The sequence below is a fragment of the Nothobranchius furzeri genome, chromosome 9 (genome assembly GCF_043380555.1).
Source record: "Nothobranchius furzeri strain GRZ-AD chromosome 9, NfurGRZ-RIMD1, whole genome shotgun sequence".
Lineage (NCBI taxonomy): Eukaryota > Metazoa > Chordata > Actinopteri > Cyprinodontiformes > Nothobranchiidae > Nothobranchius > Nothobranchius furzeri.
The window spans coordinates 30,427,444-30,453,193 of NC_091749.1; the positions used below are offsets into that span (position 1 = coordinate 30,427,444).

At 42.9% G+C, this 25,750-nt stretch overlaps 2 protein-coding genes across 7 annotated transcripts in view; one reads left to right on the forward strand and one right to left on the reverse strand.

Annotated features, from left to right (window-relative positions):
- The window catches only part of tp53bp1 (tumor protein p53 binding protein, 1), a 37,309-nt gene extending 34,439 nt beyond the window's left edge, over nucleotides 1–2,870 (reverse strand). For all 6 annotated transcript variants that reach the window (XM_054732530.2, XM_054732529.2, XM_015953978.3 and 3 more), the window contains exon 1: nucleotides 2,732–2,870. The gene's annotated coding sequence lies outside the window, so the exon portion shown is untranslated. The remainder of the gene's footprint in view (nucleotides 1–2,731) is intronic.
- A 5,902-nt stretch (nucleotides 2,871–8,772) lies between these two features.
- The window catches only part of map1aa (microtubule-associated protein 1Aa), a 63,074-nt gene continuing 46,096 nt past the window's right edge, over nucleotides 8,773–25,750 (forward strand). The window contains exons 1-2 of the mRNA XM_015953986.3: nucleotides 8,773–9,053; nucleotides 9,787–9,888. Coding sequence (XP_015809472.3) covers nucleotides 8,828–9,053; nucleotides 9,787–9,888 — 328 coding nt within the window. The 5' untranslated portion in view covers nucleotides 8,773–8,827. The remainder of the gene's footprint in view (nucleotides 9,054–9,786; nucleotides 9,889–25,750) is intronic.

The window sequence follows — 25,750 nt, forward strand, 5'->3', positions numbered from 1 at the left end:
TTTAGACTCACATCACCAACTGCAGCACAAGCTTTAGACCAGCCCAAGGGCCACAACCCACCCCTCGTCTACATCACTTTCTGTTAATTATCAGGGACAGCTGCAGCTCAGGAGGAAGAGCGGGTTGTCCAGTAATCGGAAGGTTGCAGGTTCGATCCTGGCTCCCACCAGAGAATGCTGCTGTTGTGTCTGAGCAAGATACTTAATCTACCTTGCTGGTGGTGGTCTGAGGGACCGGTGGCGCCAGTGTTTGGCAGGCCTCACCTCTGGCAGTGCGCCCCAGGGCGGCTGTGGCTACATCGTAACTCATCACCACCAGCATGTGAATGGGTGAATGACTGGTTGTGCTGTGAAGCGCTTTGGGGGGCTGAAGAACCCTAACAAGGCATACAAATGCAGGCCGGGTAGTATAACAGCAGCAACTTAACTGTGTGGTTTACAAAATGTTTACAGTGCTGCAGTTTACTCTGCTGATGGCGAGTTTACAATTGATTATGACAGTTTACAACAACATGTTGCATTCAAAAGAAGAGACGTAAGGTCGACAGCGAAAATAGAAAATGTAACGGCGACTGGACTGGTATGGATGCAGCACGCATTCAGACTTCTGAGAGAAAACCCGTCTACCGAGTCATTCGCAAATTAAAGAATAAATGTGTGGAGGCACTTCAAGACGACTCACGCCATCTTTGATAATGAATATCCACTGGGCTCGGAGGCTTGACAGACAACAACGAAACACTGACTCAAAACTAGCAGGTAAGTTGTGCGATTTTCACCCGCAGCTGCACTTGCAGCAGGAAGCTTCCGGCATCTCTGTGAATTGCATGGAAACGATGAGACCATTTGCAGATGCAGACACTACTTTTCTCTCTGGATTGCCGCCACACCATATTAACCTAACTTCTAGTCTTGCTCGGTCCATGAAGAGTCTTCTTATTATAGATGGATCAAAGTGTGCTGTCGTACGAGCACTAGACACTTATCTTCCATGCTTTAAAGGCCAGCAGTGATTTCATTCAAAGTGTGCTTGTTATGTTTGTATTTGCATAATATGATGTAACTGGTGTTACTGGGAGTTTATGTGACCGTTATCTCAGACCAGCTGAAGCAGGTCATGTTTGGATTTTACGTATGCACAAAGCAACTGCTGACCTTGGAGCTGTCAAAACTAAATCTGGTGTGTGTTGCAGCTTTTTAACTTTTGCACTAGAAGCCAGCACCTAATGTAATTTGACTGCGAAATAAAAATGTAGAAAATGCGGTGGCGCTTTGTTTTAATGGTAGGGAAACGTGTGGCCCTCTGGCAAAAGCCTTAGGACCACTGGCCCAATGAAAAATCAAACTGAATATTGAAAATCAGCGGACAAAGATGAGTAAATAAAAAAGACAGCTTTCAAATGATGATTGAATTCATTTAGAAAGACACTGGTTTCACCAGCCTTAGCTGCATTTCAGCATGTGGTAGGAGTTTTGGAGGAACGTTATATCTCTTTACGGAACTGTTTCAGTTCAGCCACAATGGAGAGTTTTCCTGTCTCAGTCAGGATGTAGAGATCAGCAAGTGATCAATGTCCACGCGCGCACGCACACGTGTTTTGTAAACATTCGACTTTTGTCTCATCTAGCCAAAAAAATATGTTCCCAAAGGGATGATCAAGACATTTTTGGTAAACTTGAGATGGACCTTTAAATCCTTTTGGTAAGTGGATTTGGTTTTAAAAATCTCCCATAAGGATATTTTTGCCCCTCTCACACTTCTTGTTGAATCGTGACCTCTGACCTTACCCTAATGTGGCCTGGGTTATTTAGATGTTGTTCTGGGTTCTTTTGGTCTTTACCTTCTGTAGAAATGTGATGTGTTTTTTTTTTATTTTTTATTTTTTGACATAGTTTCCGTTGTCAGATACTACTGAAGTGATTTCTTAGTCCTACAGGTTTATCAGGCCTGGGCGTGGCTAAGAGAGCAAACTCAATTTTACAAATAATGTGGTTCATCACAGATCGTACAAAAATAAAAATGAGGTAATTGCCTTTTCACATTATAGGACCAGGCTGGTTTGGATATCTGAACCAAAACAAAAGAAATCCACGAGAAGCCTGTTCTCAGCAGGGTTGTTGTTTTTGTTTAGTGGGCTGCAGCCTGATGTCTAAGACCACAACAAAGCTCCTCCTGCTGAATGATCGGGTAGCAATACATTTGAAGGTGTTTATTTTTTTCTCATCAGTCTAACTGTGAATGGTTTCATCCTGGTTTGCCTTTTGGTGGTTTGTCCCTCTTCAAGGTTCTCCATCCATTCAGCTCCCAGTCAGCTGTTTATTCTGGGCCTGGTCAGAGCAGCAGGGCTTCTGACCGGCATCCATCATGCTAACGGTGAAGTGGAGACATCCTGACTGATATTAACGCACCGAGGATACCACATTCAGCTGAACGGCCGACAAGCAGCTCCTTTTCATAATAAAAGGAGGAAGCATCACTCCATCTCCAGCCGGTCCAGCCTCCTGCAGCCATCCTCCCCGACCGGTACCGCAAAGTTCAGCGTTACGTCGTTCATGTCTGCAGACACCCACATGAACAAATGCGCACCCAGACACAAAATGTCTAATATGAGCCACCTCTGCAGGAACCGGCGGACGCAGAAGCGCACACGCATCTCCCCTCCCCTCCCTCCGCCATTATAACACAATTATTCCCAATTTAGCGCAACGCTAAAATACACAAGAGATTTACCTGATTCGGGATTAATCTGTCTGCTCCTGGGTGTTCCTATTTGTTTCAGAGTCCCGCTGGTTACAATAGGAACGAGTCAAACAACGCGCACCTCCTCGCGTCTGTTTCCTGGGAGTCGGGGTGTGGGAAGCGTGGCACGTAAAAAGGATGCAAAGGCATTTTAAATGTGGATCTGTCTGAGAGGACATGTTATGCACAAATGCGTAATTCTGAGCTCAGTTCACAATTATAGACTCGGGTGGTGTCAGACTTCAAAGAAAAGGACAAGAACCAAAACAATTTAAACCTAAAACGTTTTAACGTCAGTTTGATCTGAACAAACTTTTTACTTTAAAATGTCTCCATCATCAATCATAGATTGATGTTTTTCTGTACTTTTCTTAGATCCAATGACTATTAATGGTATTTTATAAGAAAATAACCTAAAAAAAACTCACACTTTTTGACTTAAACAAACAAACAAAAATGCAAAATAAAAGGTGAATAAAACTTAAATGCATTTTATGGTTAAACCAGAGGCATGTTGCATTCAACTTATTATTAAAGTCATCACCTTTAATAGCTGCGTTAAATTAAGAGTTATATTTATTTTTATTGCCAGCATTAAATAAATAGTATTAATTAACAATATTAAATCCATAATCATTTTTCTTGAATGTGCTTTTGCAGGTCAATTAAAAAACTTTAACTATAAGTAGCCATTGTACTAGCACAATGCTGTTTTCTCTCCAGATAATATTTAAATCTTAGTGTTTTAACTGGAAGGACGTCAAAAATCCAAAACCTGCTCTCATTTGTGGCTCCTTGTCCTCCCAGCAGAGGCCAGCAGAAGCTCTGAAAAGTCCAACACCGAACTGCTGAGTCACTCCTGGTACAACACATACACCAGGAGGAGTCAAATGAAAATCTACAGGAATCCATCATTAGGGCAGGACACGTCACCTGCAGCCCAGCACCATTCTGTAGGTGCATGCCAAGAAGGATCAGACACCCATAAAACCTCCATCACAAATTTTTTAAACCCTTTTGTGTGAAAACACCAACAGGACAGATTCTGAAACGAGGGTGGTTGGGGAATCGCAGAGTCTCTGTTTTTTGCTGATGACCCGATTATGATCTTTTAGCCCATGTGTGTGTGAAGACGGTGCCATAGGACAGGACCAGAGTCAGCTCATGGGTTTCAACCAGGAAAAGGTGGAATGCTCCCTCCACTGGTGGAGAGTGATAGCCTGGCAAGCCAGACTAAATAAATGTATTATTTAGTCTGGCCATGCTCCACTGACGGCTCTCGGTTGTGGGGCGGGTTCTACCGTTGTCTTTCAAATGATCTCCGCATTCCACTGGACAATGAATGTGACATACTCTTGTTTCACTCTGTTGCATCATCCCACCCACCAGGCATATAGAGTGCCCTGATTGGCCCACAAAGCAGATAAAGCTCTGTGATTTGTTCACTAAGCAGATAGAGCACTATGATTGGCCCACCATTATGGACCAATCACAGCTCTTTATGTGTTTGAAACCCCTCTAGAGAGCTGTGATTGGCCAGCCAGAGTCCTGGTAGGAGCTGCTGAGGTTCCAATGGAGCATGCCTAGACCATTTTTTGCAAAGCAAGAATTTGGTCTAGTTCACTAGGCTAGGAGAGTGAGTCATTGCTTCAATTGTAGTCATTTGAGTATCTTGGTGTTTTAGGGTGGAGTGAGAGATGGATCAGGACTTTGCCTTCAGGAGTGACGAGGGTAATGCTGTGTGTGTGCAAAGACACAACTGAGCCAAAATCCAAAGTGTTTAACCCTCTCAGGCTCAAAATAGGTTTTGATAAAAGGACGAACAACTAAGTCCTTCAGGGGTACTTCTGAAAATGCTCATGAAATACGTACGTGGAGTAACCAGGTAGGTAGGTTTTAACGTTGCAAATCTGCAACGGCTGCCTCCAGAGGGTTAATTTATCAGTCCATCTGGATATGTGGATCATGACTGAAGACGTCACAAACATATTCAACTCAAATGAGATGTTTCCATAGGGTGATCAGAGTTAGTCTTAGTAAAAAAGACCAGGAGCTCCACCATCCAGAGCCACTGCTTCTCCTCGCAGAAAGTCTGCTGATGTTTGATCAGGCATTGGTTCCTCTCTCTGGAGGCTTTCTGGGAAGACAGGATGAGACCCAGGAAAAAATCCAGAATGCTTCCTGACCTGGGATTGCCAGGGCTGTCTTTTACCCCTGTGACCCCATCATCTGTACTTAGAACAAATTTTAATATGTTCATTTAGAAGAAAAAATATTGCACCAAGAGATCTGTCTACATCTACAGACACCTTGTCTACTTTTAAGACTAGGCTTAAAAGATGTATTTGATAGGGCCTACGGTTAAAATCTGATGTGCAAGTCAGGATCTGGACAAGCGGGGGAGTACAGGGAGGTGGAGTGTACAGTCGGTAAAGACGGCTCTCCCTTGCCCTGCCTCCAACATGCCTCCATCTAAATAGGATAGATTATCCAGAGTTATCTCTGTAGTTATGCTGCTATAGCCTTATGTGGCGAGCAGGGCCACTTATCAATTTAGAAACAACGCCACCTGATCATCAGGAACCAAAACGACTGAAACTAAGGCACATTAGTTCATTTTTACAAATCAAGCTTGAGACGGAGTTCCATTCCACACAAACAGATTTTATTCAAAGAATAAAATGAGTTTAAAATAATCTAAAAACACCATGCACCTGCAGATCAACACTGCTTAAAACCAAATCAACTTAGGCTGAGGCTGACTAATGGGGCTGCCTAAGAGAGCCCAGAACTAAATACCAACCACAAGTAATTTCACCCCAATCACACGTGCATGCATTCGGGGGGTGAAGTGACTCTGGAGCACACGCACACCATCAAAAGGACCACCACCAGGGCTCGACCACCACTGTCAGCTCACAGCCTAAATGAAAAGAAAACAGTAAAAATCCACACACACACACACACACACACACACACACACACACACACACACACACACACACACACACACACGACTGAGCAGGCAGGCCGTCAGGGAATGAGCAAGCATACAGCTCGCCTGCACACAAGTCTATTAGCCTGCGCCTCAGCCGTCCTTATGAGCTCCCGGGCAGACGACAACTGCCGGTAGGGCCCGCAGCCCCTCGTTAGAATACCCAACCCCACAGCGGGTGTACGCCCTCCGCTGGTATACGGTACAGAGGAGCGAGTGACAAAGCCGCTCCCGATGGTCTCCGCTGATCCCGTCAACCAGTCCGAGCAGCGGGGTGGAGAGGTCTTGGAGCCGGATGATGGTCCAGCACCGGGTCAACAACCGGTAACAGAGATCTCACGAAACTGTGCAGAAAAGCAGCAGAACAGCAGAACAACAGAGTCTCCTGTGGAGACACACCCCTTCCTGGATCACTTCTTTGAAGCACATAGGATAAAAGAAGCCTTCCGTTACTCTGGGAGGACCACATACAACAATTCAGTCCGACACGCCGGAGTCCCGTACACAACAGCTCTTCACACATGAAGCGGAAGTTAAGCCAAAGTAAAAGATCGCTGTAGCGCCACCTCAGGCCCTATTTATATGAGCGCCTTCCCTCAATGATAGGTCGTCCAATTACTCGGTGGCAGGTGACTCATCCCACTACAATCATGTGACAGTGTGACTGTGCTGTCACAGTGTCCCGATTGATCATGCGCCCTGGCTACTTGGCCAAGGGGATGTCCCTTTGGCTGACCGGTTAGAGCGTATGACTCTCACCCGGGAGTCTGGGGATCGAATCCCGCCCGGGCCCTCGTTTATCCACCTTGCCACACTTAGACTGCTGGAGGATACACTGACCACTTTCCACACTCTACTGCTTTCTTCTACAGTCTGCTCTTTAACTGTATTATTTTCTGTAATTTCAGCTATTAACTTTATTTTTTCTCCAAGTGTTTTTCTCCCCAGAAGAAGCTACAACGGTGTTCTGCTGAGCTGTGGTGGCCTCATGGTGGGGGCCATCGACTAGCACACTGCTGCTAACCACTTAATCATTCTCCCTCTCCTGATAATAACTTTTTGCTTTCCTTGACGTTGGATGTGCTACTACTAGTTTATCCGTTTAATTACAGATCCACTAGGATAAATACAATAAAGTTTATCTCTCACCAAATACAATATTTACTAAGAAATCACAATTTAACTATAGACACATTACTTTGTCGTGTGTGTGTGTGTATGTGTGTGTGTGTGTGTGTGTGTGTGTGTGTGTGTGTGTGCGCGCGCGTGTGTGTGTGTGTGTCTGCTCGGTCTTCTCGATCCCCAGTGAGTCGTGGAGGATGGCTGCTTATACTGAGCCAGGATTCTCTGGAGGTTTCTTCCTGTTAAAAGGGAGTTTTCCTCTCCACTGTCGCTTTATGCTTGCTTAGTATGAGGATTGCATCAAGTCACTGACACTAGTCAGTGACTTGATGCAATTTGCTGGGTTCCTTATATAGGAAACATTATTTCTGATTGGCTTAATGCACTGACCTGTATTGGAATGTTTACTATGTGAAGTGCCTTGAGACGACTCTTGTCGTGATTTGGCGCTACATAAATAAACTTGAATTGAATGTGCGGAAGAAAAGTCATTTTGTATTAAAGCTGCTGTGGTTAATTTTGGAAACAATTTAGCTTTTAACATTTGTTTTCATGCTTCTTAACAACAACCTAACACAGTAGCACATAACACAATAGCTATAAATATATTGTGTAGAAAAAAAAAACACAAAAAATGAATGAAGTGGTTCTCTCACAGTAGCTAACCAGAGTTTTTCCCTTTCAGGAATTATGTGTGATTTGTCAGAAATCCATAAAAGTGATTGTCTTATCATGTACTATCATTTAATGTAGGAATACATCTTTTTTATTTATTTATTTGTTTAAGCCCGCCCCGTCCCATAAAGCTCAATGTTATGAAATGAGCATCGTGTTTGATGCGTTTGAATTATTTTACTGATCCTGTAAATGAGAATTTCAAATAAAGCTCCAGTGTCAAACTCCTACTAGAGACATCACCTAAAATCACTTTTTCACCTTGAGTCTTTTTCACCAGCAGGTTGAGCAGGTTGTCCAGTAATCGGAAGGTTGCAGGTTCGATCCCGGCTCCGGACAGAGAATTCTGCTGTTGTGTCCTTGGGCAAGACACTTAACCCACCTTGCCTGCTGGTGGTGGTCGGAGGGACCGGTGGAGCCTGTGCTCGGCAGCCTCGCCTCTGTCAGTGCGCCCCGGGGCAGCTGTGGCTACATCGTAGCTCATCACCATCAGTGTGTGAATGAGGTAGGTAGGTTTTAACGTTGCAAATCTGCAACGGCTGCCTCTGTAGTGTAAAGCACGTTGGAGTCCTGACTCTGAGAGGCGCTATACAAGCGCGGCTCATTTATCATTTGTCATTTTTGTTGTTCTTTTGGGTTTTATTGTTGTCTCTAAATAACATTGTGTGGTTATATTGGTGGATTTCAGCTGAAAATCTTTAGTATCAGCTAGTATCACCCCATCACCACAGGTCAGAGGCTTTTATGGATTTCTAGTAACACCAGCAGGTCTCATTAGACTCACTGTTGTTGTCACTATTGAGGCATCTTGCAGCTTTTGTGTTGCAATTTGTTTAAATGACCCACGAAGCCTAAAATAAACATTTTCTCTGCTGACTGTGAGTCTTTGTCAGTCTGGAACTCTGCACAAAGGAAGTGCTGTTTTATTAGTGAGAGGAACAAAGACGTGTCAGTTTGGTAATCAAGCACATTGCCTGGTACTCACAGTGACTCGGATACAAATAGAACCTTTGTATGCAGCAAACTTTTGTCCCCTGAATACAAACATGTCACCTACAATTGTTGTTTGACATCATTCACTTATTAGCCATTTTAGTTCTCCTAAAAGTCTCTAAAATGTGACCCAGCTGTCTCATTTACAACATATGATCAGCTGTAATATCTCTCCCTGCATCCAATGACACATTAATGACATCAAATAGCAACACAACCTGCGAACCAATCAAATCACCATCTTCAACAAGGCCCCGCCCATCATTCCTCTCGCCTCAGCCTGCACCGTCACGGTGCTACCTATGGATGCAGTTGTCATGGAGATGGAAAAGAGCTCAGCGTCCACTGGTGGCACGGCTGTTACCATGGAAATCTCCAGCGCAGCAGCAGAAGCATCAGAACCAGAGCACCGTGGGCAGAACCGAGCCGGAGCTGCGTTCCAGAACAGAAACTATCGGATGCTGATTGTGATCGGAGAGATTTCCACCAGCCATCACCTGGAAGCTGCTAGAAGCCAGATCGCACAAGGTGAGCCACCTGACTCCATGAATCAGTTCACAACAAGTTTACAGGATGTTTCTGTGCCGTCAGAAACTTTGGCTCCAGGAGCAGAAGATGAAAGATTTAGTCTTAATTCTGTCTGATGCAGTGCGGGTTACAACTGATGCAGCAGATTTTAAAACTGTTGAATTGATAAAACTAAAAGAAATGCAGCTGATTAGTTATGCAGAGGGTGTCTTTGGTGTTTTACCCTAAATAAATAATGTAGATTTGCTTAGAGATGCATTCATTATGATGCTTTACCATGTTTCTTACTGTTTAGCCAATCACCACATCAGCATATGCTTAGAAAACCTGCAGGCGGGAGCAGTCACAAGGAGATCATAATTATATTGATTTCAACTTTTGCATCTGAGATTTGAGGCTACTGAACCTCAGCTTTTTTTTAAATCTGCTACCAAAGAAGTCGATACCACGAATGATGCTGACCATCCAGTATGTCTAAATTGTTTTTGGGATGTTAAAGCGTGCAGAATTTTTTTCTTTGCATGCAAACAGATATTTCCTGGTGCTCACTGACAATTTCAGTGTTGTTCTGCTCTGTTGATTGAACATGGTGCAGTTAGTCAGACTACTAAACATTGCTAAAGCTCAGCGTATTCCAAAAATATATTTCTGTCCTGACTTTTCGCGTGTTTTGTTTCTGTTTCTGAGCTGATCAGGTGGATTTTTAACACTTTTCTGTTTTTGTTAAAACCAGGTTTGCTGTCCTGGAACGTTGATCTGTCCATTTGTGACCTGGATAAGGAGCTGCAGCTGTTTAAGACCAGACACACAGCCCAGTTTTCCTCTGAGGTCAAAGGTCAGGCCCAGTTAAATGACTTCACATGTCTGCGTCAGCCATTTTTCCCTGATCGCTGCAGCCATGTTGTTTGCTGCTGTATATCCCCACTACTGTTGCTCAGAGGATCAGACGGGGTGATGGTGGAGCCGAAGGCGTTGGTCAGTCTTCTGTCCCTCCAGAGACCCTCAGAAAATGTTTAATCAAACATTCTCTCACTGCTCTGCACCTTCTGTCCTTGATTCATCTTCCCATCCTCTGGAGGACATTTTGGGGAGTCGGGGGCAGAAGACATTACAGCTCTTATTGATCAGGGTCTCATTTGCAGACAGCCTGTCTAAGTTGGGATCAGGCTGAGGAGGAAACCATCAGCAGCTGGTGGGAGATCAGAACGTTGGCTCTGTGTTACTGGATGTTCTGCTTAATGCAGAATCTCTGCAGATGCGTCAAGTAGAAACCATTTATAGTTGCTACTAAGTAGCTACGGCTCGGCGGGTTGAACGATCCTTGCAGAAGAGGAGAAGAGTGTTGCGTAATGCTGCATGCTTCAGTATGACTCACCAGAACCAAACAGAAGCAGAAACACGATTTATTTAGGATGTTTAGAATAAAGTTGAAGCTCTTAAAACAACTCGGCCCTTCATTACTGTTTCTCTCTATTTTAGTATTTGTGTGATTCTCGGATTTTTAAACCTCCTCGTTTCCTCAGAGACAATGTTTTTGTGGACTGTTAACCGATTCTGTGGTTTTAATGTCACATGTAGGTTTATTATGTTCTGCCAGGTCAAGCAAGCCCTTGTAGAAAAGGTTTGGTCAGGTGAGAGAGAGACTGAAGTCAGATTGAAAAACTAATAAAAGTTTTTGAAGGAAAATTGGCAAACATTAGCTGCGTGTTGGTTTGCAAAGTTGCAGGAAGGATTTTCGTCTTTGCACAAGAAAATGAAACAGGCTCAGAGACGGCAGTGGATCCTCATGTTTGTGTAGATTCATTTCAATATTTTGGATTGGGATTTAGTCGGCACCAGTTTGACAGTTTTGTAGCCAGAGGGGGAGCTAAAGCAGGAATTTGCCAAATAAACAAAAGAATAATGACATGTAGGAAAATATGTGTGGCTCATTGTTTCTTACAGGCTGCTGCCTGTAATCTGAAAGTGTTTCCAAGATCCAGTGACACTACACTACAACCAAAACCTGCACAGGCATCCTGCACATAGTCCCAGATTAAGGGGGTCTTCAGGAAACAGGATCAAATACAACATTTCACTAAAATGACCCAATCAGCAAAAAATGTCACGAATTGTTGGACAAATTTCAAAGAAACTCTAAAACTTCTTCTACAGCTGCTCAACCCAACTCAACACGGCCGCCACAGCTAATCAGCATTACTAAATAAAAAAAAAACCTTTACGACTCGGTCAAGTTTGCAGTTTTTAGCTAAATTTGAGCACGTTGGTTGTTATAAAGCTATTAGCAACACGATGATCACAGATAACTCCATGTCTAAACACACATTTGTAACAGCTATGAAAAAATGTATAGACTTTTTATGTATTTATTTATTGAAGCAAACCATGTTTGGTGGCATTACATTATGAACGATTTAATAACACAGACAAGTAAAGACAGCCAGCAGACAACATAAGCATTAGGAATATTTGGACTGAAAGTAAAATGGAAATCCAAATTGATTTAATCCTGATTATGTCATGTGATGCTTTTCATTATTTCACACATCATTGAGTTTCTGTTAATAACCAGGATATGTACATTTAAAGCTTCTTCTGGTACCAGGCACTTTGTCTTCTCTAAAGGAATTTAAAATTTAGCTGATTTTTTAACAGTTTCACCCGTTTTTCTCCTTTTTTTTAATATCAAATGTGTTTTGAGTTTAGTTATTTTGGATGGATTCCAGTTTGCTGCCAGCTTTTTCATGAATAATTCAACATTAATAAGTAATTATTCCTCTCTGATTACCACCAGCAGGACCATCATTTCCCTCTATTGATTAAGTCGTGGATTCGTCAGCTTCAGCAGTCTGAACCGCCTCCCCTCTCTTATCTCTCTTCCATTTCTGCAGCGTCTTTGTCCGTCCTGATATGATTTTATCAAAGCTAAGACTGAGATCAGCTGTGTGCGTTTCATTCCTGCTAATTTATCTCTAACAGAGCTCTGTGACAGAGAGCAAGAGCTTTTATTTTGTATTTATTCATCTGTAAACCATCTGTAGGATGGATTTTCTCTCTCTCTCTCTCTGCTTTCCCCTTTGGCTCCGACACAGAGCACATCTCTATTATCTTCAAAACTTTCCACTGATTTGCATTCTGCTCCAATCACAGCTTTACTTTGTTAAACGTTGCTATTTTTGTTTGTGTTTGAAATACGTTTCACTCTTTGACAGAAGACATCCCTCCAGAATCCTAATTTTTACATTTTTGTACAGAAATCTACAATTCAGATGAATCTCCTGCTGTTGAAGTGAAATAATTGATACGTTTTATGCATTTCCATCACAATATGTCCAACAGTTCCTTTGATGGCAGAAATTAATGTGGCATTGTGAGCGTCCTGTCACAGTGTCCCGGTTGATCATGCGCCCTGGCTACTTGGCCAAGGGGATGTCCTTTTGGCTGACTGGTTAGTGCGTATGACTCTCACCCGGGAGTCTGGGGATCGAATCCCGCCTGGGCCCTCGTTTCTCCACCTTGCCACATTAAGAATTTGTTTTCAAGTAATATCTTAAAAGGTCAGACTCAAAGAGTTGTGTTATTGCCAAAAGGACCATGTCTATGTATCTATTTCTTGTTTTTACCCAAAATCAATCACGCAAAACATGTTAACGTTACCATATTTGAAAGGATGAAGGAAGGAAACATCATCCATGGTCCTTATAGTTTTAACAATGTTTAAGATATGTCTAAGTTATGTACTGGCCAATTTGTTCTAATCAAAGTTTCACAAAAAATCTAAAGATGCCAGAAAGGAGAAATACACATCAGATCAGATCCTAGAGTCTGTTATAAACCTTTAAAAGCTGCAAAAGCTTCAGCTGAACAGCAACAAATCCAAAAGGCCACTTTGCCCGAGGCTTCGACTTCAAACAGGCTCGCATCAAGAGAGAGCTCAGCAGCAAACGCCTCTCACTGATTCAGGAGGAAAAATCCAGCAGGATAGCATCAGGACGGTGTGTGTATGTGTGTGTGTGTGTGTGTGTGTGTGTGTGTGTGTGTGTGCGTGTGTGTGTGTGTGTGTGTGTGTGTGTGAGAGAGAATAACATACATAATTGAGATAAGGATGGAATACAGCAGATTTCACCACAACACTTTATTTTTTTACACTGGCATTTAAAGGAAGAGGTTTGGCAGTTTCTCTCTAGACACCACAGGTTTGAGTTAAAATATGCAAAGAAGAGTAAATCCATTTTGATCCTTCTGAGGTAAGGGGGCGGGGTTTACTGGACTTTCTTGAGAAAGTAGCTCAATAATGTGGATCCCCTGAGACACTGTGTGCTTAGAGGATAATAAAGGTTGCCAGTTTAAGATAAAGCCTTTATGTCATCAGGTCTAAACACAAAGTCCCGGTTCAGCGGCTGCAGGATGAGCGTGTGGCGCTGCTTCTGACCCACAGGAAGGTCACACTGCAAAACCAGTCTAGTCTTGGCAGGAAAATTGTCAGTCGGATCCCGAGTGTGCCTTTAAATTTAAGGTCAATCTTTCTGAGGCGAGCTCACGGGGCTCCTCTCCATGACCCGTGACGCTCAGGAGAGGGAGGAGTTCAGAAACTCCCCCCTTGTTACCTTTCAGGAGAATGTCTCCCCTCGGTGTGTGTTTACTGGACTGGTTTGTTCGGCCCGTCACACCACAGCTCCTCCTCGTCTGTGACATGAATACTAATCCGCAGCTGGTGGGGGAGTGCACAGTCATCATGGCCTCAGACACAAAGAGCACAAAGGAAAATCTGAATGACTGTGGAGGAGGAACCACTGAGGCTGAGACTGAAGGCTGGCATGGCTCATTAGTTCATCTGTTTACAAATGAGCATGTTTAATTATTTCTGACTGACTTTATCTGATCTAGTCTGTCATCATGAGACCATGTGATAAATATAATTTCAGTTAACGATTATAGGTGAATATTTAATCCAGGTTGTTAAAGTTTCATGTCCTGAGTTGGTCCCAAAATGAAGGATGTAGAGAAAAGCGCAGGAAACCTTGGTTTAATGATGAAAATAATATTTTAAAGAGGCTCAACACTTCAATGTTACGCTTGGCTTTCTAAACAATTTTTGTTTTTGTTTTAGTTGGATTTTTATCGATTCGTTAATTCCAATTTATTCATGTTTCCTGTAATGAAAATGTTTTGCTATATTTAAGCACATTTATTTAAAATAGATGTTGTTGCCATGGAGATCACCCTGGTCTTGGTGTAGGGGGATACGTGCTCTGTGTGAGAGTGTATGCGTGTGACGAGGGTGTGTCAATCAATCAATCAATCAATCAATCAATCAATCAATCAATCAATCAATCAATCAATCAATCAATCAATCAATCAATCAATCAATCAATCAATCAATCAATCAATCAATCAATTGATCAATCAATCAATCAATCAATCAAGGCTTTATTTATACCACCCATTACGGGAGGTCAAGGCACTGAAGAACAAAGTACAATCACGATAAAAGAAATTAAAACATTGAACATGAAACAACAGAATTATAAGCAAAAAGTCAAAACTACATAAAAGAAAGCCAAATTCAAGCATGTTTAGGAAATGTTAAACAAAAAAAAGGGGGTTTCAGGCGACTCTTAAAGTCTGGAAAAGAAGTAGACTGCCGAACTGACTGTGGGAGCTGGTTCCAGAGTGACAGCGCTAGAAATGAAAAAGCCCGGTCTCCATGAGTCCGACACCTAGTACACGGGAAACTAGCAGGCCCTGATCAGAGGAGCGCAGAGAGTGTGATGGGACATAAAGTTTCAGGACTGCTGCTAAGTAAAGAGGGGCGCCTCCATGAAAGAAATTAAAAACAAACACCAGGAGCTTAAAATACGCCTGATAAAAGACTGGAAGCCAGTGTAGGGAGGCCAGCGCTGGACTGATGTGGTCCCATTTCCTGGCTCCAGTGAGAAACCTGGCGGCACTATTCTGCACCATCTGAAGACGACGGGTTGATGAATGACCAAGCCCAGCATAAAGAGAGTTACAGTAATCTAACCTGGAGATTACAAATGCACGGAGTACCTGCTCCAGGTGTACACTCGACAGCATAGGCTTGATTTTGGTCAGGCGTCGCATGTTGAAAAAACAAGTGCGGAGTTGATGTGGGCATCCAAATTAAGACCAGAGTCTATTCTCACCCCCAAGCTAGGGACACCTTGCTTCAAAAAGGGAGAGAGAGCCCAGATCAACTTCGGAATCCCCGCAGCCTGCCTGTTGTTCTGAGCTCTGTCTTACCCTCATTAACATACAGATAGTTGGCTGTTAGCCAAGACTTAACCTCATTGAGACGGGACACGAGGTACATGATAACAAGACCATCCTTCTGACAAAACGAGGTATAAATCTGGCAATCATCTGGATATTGGTGAAACGCAAGGCCGTGTTTGTGGATGATTGAACCAAGGGGAAGCAAATAAATGGCAAAAAGAAGTGGGCCAAGAATTGAGCCCTGTGGGACACCCCAGTGAGAGTCCTCCCAGGAGAAGAATGAGTCCCCCAATTTAACCCAGAACCTCCTTCCATGGAGATACGACCTGAACCAGTCCAATACAGACCCCTTGATCCTGAGCTACCGCGGCTGATGATGTCTGACCAACACATCCAGGAAGATGTGATGAAAATCAGAGGTTTTGTCACTAAAATCTTCAGATTCGAACACAATAATAATCCACGACCTGCTTTTAAAATGCTCAATGATGAAATTAAATCCCTCTGACCCACATGTATTCAGTGCATCCATCAAAATACATTGATTAGTTCTCAGCTGGTCACTGTCGCCATGCTGTTCCCATGATTCGGAGACAGTCTGGCAACATGAAGGATCTCTTTTCTTCCCATGAGATGAGCAAGAGGAGGATGAGGGAAAACGACCTGCATCAGCAAACCCTCAGTAGGCCTCTGCTGTAACCTTATATCACAGGAGGATAATATCACAAGAGCTTCCAACAAGAAAAGTCTGATGAAACATTCGTTTTATTATTATATTTTTAGATATCTTAGAAATCTTCAAATCTGTTGAATTCCATCCCTTTACCATGAAAATAAACAGTTTTTGAGCAAACTGAATGACTTTTCCTAAATCAGTGTATTAGAAAGAGGAGCTACACTGCTGTGCTTTTAAAGCATCCACCCTCAGCCAACAGGACACTGCATCGTCGGTTTTCTAAGACTTCTTTTAATCACTTGTTTGGACAAATGTCTACTGCAAAACTATCGCCCTCCAGATGGAGTATTAGGACTAGTACCTTCATCAGAAACCTGTCTTTACATGTCTACTGCCCTCTAGTGGAGGATTTACAGGTGGCAAGGGCTATTTTTATTTGTCTATTACGGAAAACAGAAAGCCGGGGTCATGCTAACAGCAGTTAGCTCCGACGCGCAGAGCCACAGCGTTGTTTACATCACCTGTGGGTGACGGCCAAAGAAATGGATAAATCCCTACAATGACTGCAAAGCTGGGTAAGCCTTCATTAATCAGTGTCCTTTTTTTTTTCTTTGTTATTGTAATGGTCACGGCATGAGACACCTGAAACAGAACGTGAAGACAACATGACTCCATGGATTTAAACAAACATGAAGAAGAATGTTTTTAAAAACATATTCTCTAATTAACAAATACTCGTCACAAGGAGTTACCATGAACTAAATGAGCCTCACAAACTGTCCGTTGCTGCAGGAGTCCAGGCTTTCTTCGGGGAGTCCGGGTGGCTTCCTATAATCTCTTTCATAATTCGTGGTCGTTTACGGATTCCAATAAAACTTTTTATCAAGCCTCCCACGGGCCAAACTATCAACCACAAAGCAAGAATGATCCATCTGCTTTGCTGAATCCTCCTCCAAATGTGCAAAACAACCAAATTATAGACAAAATGCGTTATTTCTTTCCACACACTCCCAAGATGCAATGTGAGAAACATAAACACTGATGTCACAAAAGATCCTCCTATAGACTTTAATTGTGATGTTATAAAACTGCATGATAAAGTACATAGATGTTATTCTAACATTAGTCAAAAAATAAAAATAAAATAATAAAATAAATGTTTTCAGTGTTCCAAAATGACATATATATATGTGTGTGTGTGTGTGTGTGTGTGTGTGTGTGTTGTAATGAAATAGATTACAGTTATTTAATGATCCATAAGATGTGGGATCCCATAGGAAATATAGAATCCACCTTACGGATCGGTGGGTTGTTTAAACCAGAAGATTGGATCTTTTTATTGCAGGGATTAGATAACCGTTACATATTCACTCAGAGACAACAGAATGGAGAGAGTCAAGTTTAAAAGTTAAGAATTTTATTACTAACAAATTAAACTAGACTGACTTTAAAACTAAATGTAAAGTGTAACTAAAAATGGATGGGACGGTGGATGGATGACGTGTGATGTTAAATCAGAATCAACAAATCCGAAGAAGCGATTGTTCTGACGGGAACTGAAGGTGTTGTTTTCGCATTAAGCTTTGGTTAGCTTCAGAAACACATGAGACACAATCATGCCGGTCTACCTACCCCTTCGTGGAAGTTCTCTGTAGATCAGGAATATCGAGGTCCAGTGGACCCTCTCTGGAACTGAGCTGGAAGGAAAAGCCGCGGTTCCGATCAAACCCGTCTTGAGTTACTTCCGGGTACATGACAAGTTACTGGCGTCTGGTGAGACCCAAGCCTTGGGTCCGGATGGTTGAGCGTTTGTTCTGAAAGGAACTGTTGCAGCTGGTTGGTATAGCGACTGGATTTTTCAGCTTGTCGTTGTTCTTTCGGTTAGAGTTGAGATCAGGATTGGCCACTCCGTCACTTTCTCTGCAACGCTTTGAACTGGCGTTAGAGCTGATGTGGCATAGTTTTATACTTCGGCTGTTATGGTTTATTGTCGAATGAAAAATGACCAAACACCATCAGAACCACGCCTCCGTCAGATCTGTAAGATTCTGATTGGATCCGTGAAAGTAATGTGTCGTGTCTTTTTAACACTATGTGAAATGAGTCCTGTTGAAACATTTAAAGTCATATTACTTATTATATTCTATAGGGTTATAATAAGGTAATTAATATTTTGATTTCACCGATCGGTCACATTTTATTTATTGACTAACACTTTGATGGATTAGCTTTATTAAAATAGAGTTCTTTGATCAATTAAAAGAAAAGAGTTCATTCTTCGTTCTTCTGTTGAGCTGAAAATAAGCAGGTTAGAAGGAATGCATGAGACCTTGAGACCATATCTCATGCAGACTAGTCTTGAGCAAAGAAGGGAAAAACACAGTATTTCCGTTCCGGTACAGTATATATAATTAGACTGGGAAAAATCTGAGCATAAAAATGCATCAGAAGTGACAATAATATAAATGCTGCTGATTCAGCAGGTGTGGTTCCTGTGTGTCACTGCATCACAAAAACTTACAGCTCATTTAGTGTCAATTTATCTCGTCTCTGATCTTTCTGAGTTTTCCTTTCCTTTGGGATTTGTGATGCTGAACCAACAGAAAGGATTGTTATGAGATTCCTCCCCCAGACGCGAGGCTCACTGTGGGTTATTTCTTTATTGATTTATGTCAACAAAGAACTCAGATAGTCACTGAAATGTGCTGCAAGAAGCAAAACCTGCAGGCCACTGATTGATTCAGGACTATCTACAGGGATGGAGTCTATTTGTGCTCTCCGATATCTAATGATGCTTTACAGTTTTAGTGATGATGACGATTACGAAACCAGCACGATTTATCATGTGAAGGGGATTTTGATGATGGTGGTGTGGAAAGCTTCTTCAAAGGTTCTGATCCAAACTGATGTGACACTAAATTTTGACCCCATCTGAATGTTGTGGCTGAAATTTCATAAATAGAAATGTTTAAGTTTGGATCAGAGATGACCTTCTACTATTTAACTGTAGTGTAGTTTTTATTGTCCTACCAAGAATCCTCGATCATCTCCAGCTGGTAGGAAAACACTGCAGCAAGGCACACAACTCCTGTTTTATCATCTGTTCTCTCTTTGATTTGCCAGACAAACCAGTAATTATACTTCGAAGTCAATCTAACTACAGTTTATTTCTCACATCCAATTTAAAGTTTGTGTTTATTCATTTATTTATAGGCTTTTTACTTTATTAATCTTACTTTTTTTTATAAAACTGACTTATCTGACTAAATCTATCATCTTTATGCTGTAATTTACTTTTATTGACATGCAGGAACTTTTAAAATCAACAATTGAGGATGTGGTTTGTGAGAAATTGCCCTCATTTAAAATTCAGTGGCTGTAATGTGAACTTGACATGAAAGAAGAGAAGGGCATAATGCTGTTTGGTGTTCCAAAAGTTAGAACACAGTCAAATCAATCTGACAATGTTCAGGTTCCTCAGAAAGGCTGAAATTATTGGAGATTTTAGATTTGACATCAGTTCATGCGATAACAAATTAAATGTGTCAGGAGACGTAAAAACACAATATTTAAAGTAAATGACGGTAAAACCTGAGATTGCAAACTTTCATATTATGTTCATACATTTTAATTGAAAAGGAGGGCAAAACGCACAAAATACAAGATAAAATAGTAATTTTTGTGTTTCAGGCTTTTCAGAACAAATGCATCTTGTGTACGTTTGTTCTGTGTAATCCTTCCTTTGTTTTAATTGATTTTTAAACACAGCGTAGTCAAAAGTCAAGTCAAAGCCATTTATTGTCATTTCTACCACATGTGCAAGACATACAGAGAAACAAAATTGAGTTTCAGTACACACAATTCAGAGATCAGACATTCATGGGCAAGACACATGACAAGAATTGGTGACTGCGGTCATTCGCAACATGAGTAGCGCTACCTTAGTATTGGCTTTTACCTTTTTTGCTAATGCTGTAGCTGTAGCCTTCCTCAGAGCGCAGCAGTAAAACATATCTTCTATATGCTGTGTTTAAAAAAGATTAAAACAATAGAATGAATGCATATTTTTAACATGCACAACATGAACAACAACAAAAATGCCATGCCCAAAAGCACCACTGTCCTTTGTGACATCTACAAAGAAGTCCAGGAAATAATTCCCAGCAGCAACTAGCATAGAAAAGGACAGCAGGTGCAAAGGCAGCATCATCCCATATGTGGCAGGAGTCACAGAGAAACTGAGAAAAGTTTTTTCCAAACACAACATTTTGGTAAACTTTATCAAATCAAATCAAACTTTATTTATGAAGCGCTTTTCTTCAGTGTAGCTCAAAGTGCTTTACAGATCAAAATGACCCAACATGACCCTTATTCCCATCCCTCTCACACACCAATTTAAAAGCATTGACAGTCATTCCACAACCCCCCAATTCCTGCACACACACACACACACACACACACACACACACACACACACACACACACACACACACACACACACACACACACACACACACACACACACACACACACACACACACACACACACACACACACACACACACACACACACACACACACACACACACACACACACACACACACACACACACACACATTTGGCCTTTAATAAATCTCTTTGGAGACAGAAGCAACTGTTGCATGGCAACATTGTTGTTAAATACATGCAAATTGACAGGAAGTTGACAGGGAGATCAGCCAGAAGTTGATATTTTACATCAAAACAACATATGACTAAGAAAACACTATAAGTGATGATCCTTTAACAGACTGCAGAAAGCGTATTACATTATTTCAAAATGGATCAATGATTTGATCTTAAGAATGCAAACAATAAATGTCACGTAATATTTTTTTTGATTTGTATTGGACTTTAACCATTAATGAATTTCAATTCAATATAAGTTTATTTATATAGATCACGACAAGAGTCGTCTTCACACAGTAAACATTCTAATACAGTTCAGGGGTCTCATTTATCAAACATTGCGTAGAATCCTTACTAAAACCGTACTTAAGCTCAGCAAAAAAAATGTACTTACGCCAAATATGTTTGGGACCTGTAAAACATGGAGTACGCACAGCTTCACATAATTTCCACTTTATAAATCACACTCTACCTAGAAATGTTCTTAGGTGTTTCTGAGTAACATCCCGCCCTCAACACGCTCACTTTCTGCCATAAATGGTCGATGCAAAGTGCCTTGTGGATCTCATGCATATACATAAGCCGGCTCGTTGCAGCGCTTCACCATTAAGATTGTGACCACAGATCAAGGAAGCGCAATTTCACAGAAGCAGAAATTGAGGTACTTGTGGGTGAGGCAGAAAAATGAAAGGAAGTGCTTTTGCAAAACAAGAGGAAATCCACAGAGTGGCACAGCATTGCTGAAGTCATCAATGCTGTGAGTTCTTCAGATAGATCTGTGTCGGATAAAAAAAAACGGTCCGATCTGAAGGTGGAAGCAAAAAATAAAGATGTTTTGCCACCGCTGATGTGTCAGCCACTGGCGGAGGCCCTGACACCTCTGATCCCCCACCACTCGCCATTAGGATCTGCGCGCATGAAGCAGTACAAGTGATAATGCTGCAGGATTTCATAATTTTATCCTTCTCAGCAGCAGCACTGCAGGTGCTCTCCATGTCTAAAATGTGCGTAATCAAGGTCCTTAGTCAACTTAAAGTTGCACACATTTTTCTGCTAAGTCGTCGTCATCGTCATCGTCTTCCTCCGCTTATCCGGGTCCGGGTCGCGGGAGCAGCATCCCAACAAGGGAGCTCCAGACCTTCCTCTCCCCAGCCACCTCCTCCAGCTCCTCCGGCAGGACCCCAAGGCATTCCCGGACCAGATTGGAGATGTAACCTCTCCAATGTGTCCTAGGTTGACCCGTGGGCCTCCTGCCACCAGGACATGCCCGAAACACCTCCCCAGGGAGGCGTCCAGGAGGCATCCTGACCAGATGCCCAATCCCCCTCTACTGACTCCTTTCGATCCAGAGGAGCAGCGGTCCTACTCCGAGCCCCTCCTGAATGTCCGAGCTCCTCACCCTATCACTAAGGCTGAGCCTGGCCACTCTATGGAGGAAACTCATTTCGGCCGCTTGTATCCGCGACCTCGTTCTTTCGGTCATTACCCAAAGCTCATGACCATAGGTGAGGATTGGGACGTAGATCAGGGGTGGGCAATTATTTTTTCCATGGGGCCACATGAGAAATAGAAAATATTGTGGAGGGCCAGGCCAAAAGGCTGAAGTCAATTATGCATAATATTAATGGTATTTCTTTATAAAAAGCAGTAAATACCATTGTTTCTTCAAGCTGGTAAGAGTAGACTATATGTTATAAATGAGCAAAAAGGAAAAAGTGAGGTTGGCTTACAAAAATGTGATTTATTCAAATTTCCCAAGGCAATGGTAAACAAAGTGTGCACATTTGGTTTTTGTTAAACATTTGTGACTTATATTAGTTAACAGTTTCAGTCACATTCACTCCAAAACACATTCTGAGTTTCAAATATTGTTGGAAAGAGGTTCTTAGCATTCTACAGACACACAGTATTGTCTGTAAAATAAAACCACTGAACTGTGATCTTGAGAAAGAGGTTTAAAAAAAGTGTCCCAGTTCACTGCTAGTTGCCTACATTTGTGGTCCAAACACCTTATTTTGTGTTTTTAAGTGATTTTTTTCTTATTCAGTGAGAGAAATCTAGTCTCTGCTGGGCTTTAACGAGTGCATCAAAGTCAGGTTGAATGTCTGAGGTGGAGAAGCGAAGCACAGCTGACAAATGATCATCAGTGAGAGAGGATCTATACCTGGATTTTGTAAACTTCATCATTGAAAATGTTTGTTCACAAATGTAGGTAGAGCTGAAGAGAACCAACATCTTCTGAGCATGTCTCTTCAGGTTTGGAAAGTCCTCCTTAAGAGAAGAGTAGAAATCCAGCAGAGATCCTGAATCTCTGCTTTCAAGTCCCAAACCCTCTTCAGCACTTTCCCCAGGCTGAGCCATCTGACAGCTGTGTGGAGTCCTCCAAAAGAGCCACAAACTGTCTGTGATTCATCGCCCGCGCCCTGATGAAGTTTATTATTTTAGTAACAACATCAGTAACATGGTTGATTTTTAGCACTGACTTGCACAACACATGTTGGTGTATAATTCAATGCAAAAACACCTATTTTTGATCTGCATCGATTTCTGTCACTTTATCTTGCATGCGTTTCAAAAGTCCGACATTTTTCCATGTAAAGCCGGACGTACACTGTGCAACTTTTTCACTCGCAGCACTCAGCTTCAGCTCAAACTGTACGACTTCCTCGCAGAGCAGATCTCACGAGTCATGTGCTCACACTGTACGACCCAGTTCTCGGATGCGACCTGACTGCTCACACTGTACGTCTGGTAGCAACACGTCGGCCCTAAAAATATGCTAAAAATAGCAGTTTTTACTCAACACGTCAGAGTTTTTTGTCTTGTCTTGCCTGTTGTCCTTCGGGAGTGCTGCAGGAGGACACACAGGGATTTATGGGGGTTGGATGAGGAAAACGAAATAAAGAAAGTAAATCTGTGTTTTGTGATCAGTTTAATTTGACATGAACACGACAAACACGCTTTCTTGACAATCTTTGTGAGTAAAAAAAACGTGTAGAAACAAAAACGAACAGCGTGTGTTATTAGGGAAATAGCGAGCGACCGGCGTTGATGCAGGATTGCGCGCGCATGCGCCGTGAGCGGTTCTGATACTTTTTGGGTCGCAGCTGCTCGCAGCGCCGCTTCAACAGTGCGATACCCTCACGAGGGACGAGCAAAATATTAAACACACCAGAGTGCGACCTCACGACTGCTGATCGGCGGCTGGTCACGTGGTGTTAATCGCCTCTCGTAACCCCCTGTACACTACACGACCGCGCGGCGCAAAACTCGCCCCGATGTCGTGGCTTCTCGCACGACTGGAAAATCGGCTCAAAAAAGTGAAAAAGTCACACAGTGTACGCCCGGCTTAAGATTTGGACAACCGTCTGTTGTGACACCTGACAGTCTCTCCCATTTCAATCCCAGAGTGTCCGTGCACGCATTTACCTCTGTAGAAACATCACTCCCTGTCGTTGTCCCTTTCATCGACCGCATTGCTGCCCGCTCCTCTGTGAGCTTGAAGTCCGTTATCCCCGGACAAATACGAGCAGCTGGGCTGTGTCCCGGACATCACAGCTCCCGTCTAATGAGAAAAAGTCAAAACTTGCCACTTCACGTTGCAGCTGAAGCTCCAGGTTCCCCGCAATGTCCTCGATCCTCCTGGTCACGGTTCGCCTGGACAGCGGGATTTGCTCAAATGCGCCTTTTTTTCAGGGCATATTAGTGCGGCAGAGTCCACCATGCACTCTTTGACAAACTCTCCCTCCGAAAACGGCTTGCTGTTTTTAGCTATTTTGTGGGATATCACAAAGCTGGTCCTGGCTGCTGCATCCCTGGATGTGTGAAGCTTAGTAAAACAGCCTTGCTGCTTTTGCAACTTTGCAAGCAAAGCTTCGGATGTCCGTGCCCTCTCAGCTCTCAGCATCAGACAAGTTCTTGTATTTTTCCGAGTGTTTCTTGTCGTAATGCCGACTCAAATTGTAGTCCTTAAACACGGCAATCTCCTCCCCGCAAACCAAACACACGGCTTTACCTCCGACTTCAGTAAAAAAAATACTTAGCAGTACAATTTTTGTTGAAAATCCTGCATTCGGCATCTTTCTTTTTTTTTTTTTTTTTTTTTTTTTGCATGAGCGGACATTTCTCAGGCTACAATCACCATGTCAACCGCGGGCACTTGTTGCTATACGTATTGCGTCATTGTGCACGTAAAAAACAACTTCAAAATAAAAGCAATGCAGCCTTAGCCCATGCATGAGGTAAAATGAGAAAATACATTTATTTTGTAATTTCCAATTAACCTTACGCGGGCCGGTCAAAGTCAACCAAAGGGCCGGATGTGGCCCGCGGGCCGTAAAATGCCCAGGTCCGACCGGTAAATCAAGAGCCTGGCTTTCTGGCTCAGCTCCCTCTTCACCACGACAGATCGGCTCAACGTCCGCATCACTGCAGATGCTGAACCAATCCACCTGTCGATCTCCCAATCCCTCCTACCCTCACTCGTGAACAAGACCCCGAGATACTTAAACTCCTCCACTTGAGGTAGGACCTCTCTCCCGACCCGGAGTTAGCAATCCACCCTTTTCCGGTCGAGAACCATGGTCTCAGATTTGGAGGTGCTGATCCTCATCCCAGCCGCTTCACACTCGGCTGCGAACCTACCCAGCAAGAGCTGAAGGTCAGAGCTGGATGAAGCTAGGAGGACCACATCATCCGCAAAAAGCAGAGATAAGATTCTCCTGCCACCAAACTCGACACACTCCACACCACGGCTGCGCCTAGAAATTCTGTCCATGAAGGTAATGAACAGAACCGGTGACAAAGGGCAGCCCTGGCGGAGTCCAACCCTCACTGGGAACAGGTCCGACTTACTACCGTCTATGCGGACCAAACTCACGCTCCTCTGGTAAAGGGACTGAATGGCCCTTAACAGAAAGCCACCCACCCCATACTCCTGAAGCGTCCCCCACAGGGTGCCCCTGGGGACACGGTCATAAGCCTTCTCCAAATCCACAAAACACATGTGGATTGGTTGGGCAAACTCCCATGCCCCCTCCATCACCCTTGCAAGGGTATAGAGCTGGTCCACAGTTCCACGGCCAGGACGAAAACCACATTGCTCCTCCTCTATCT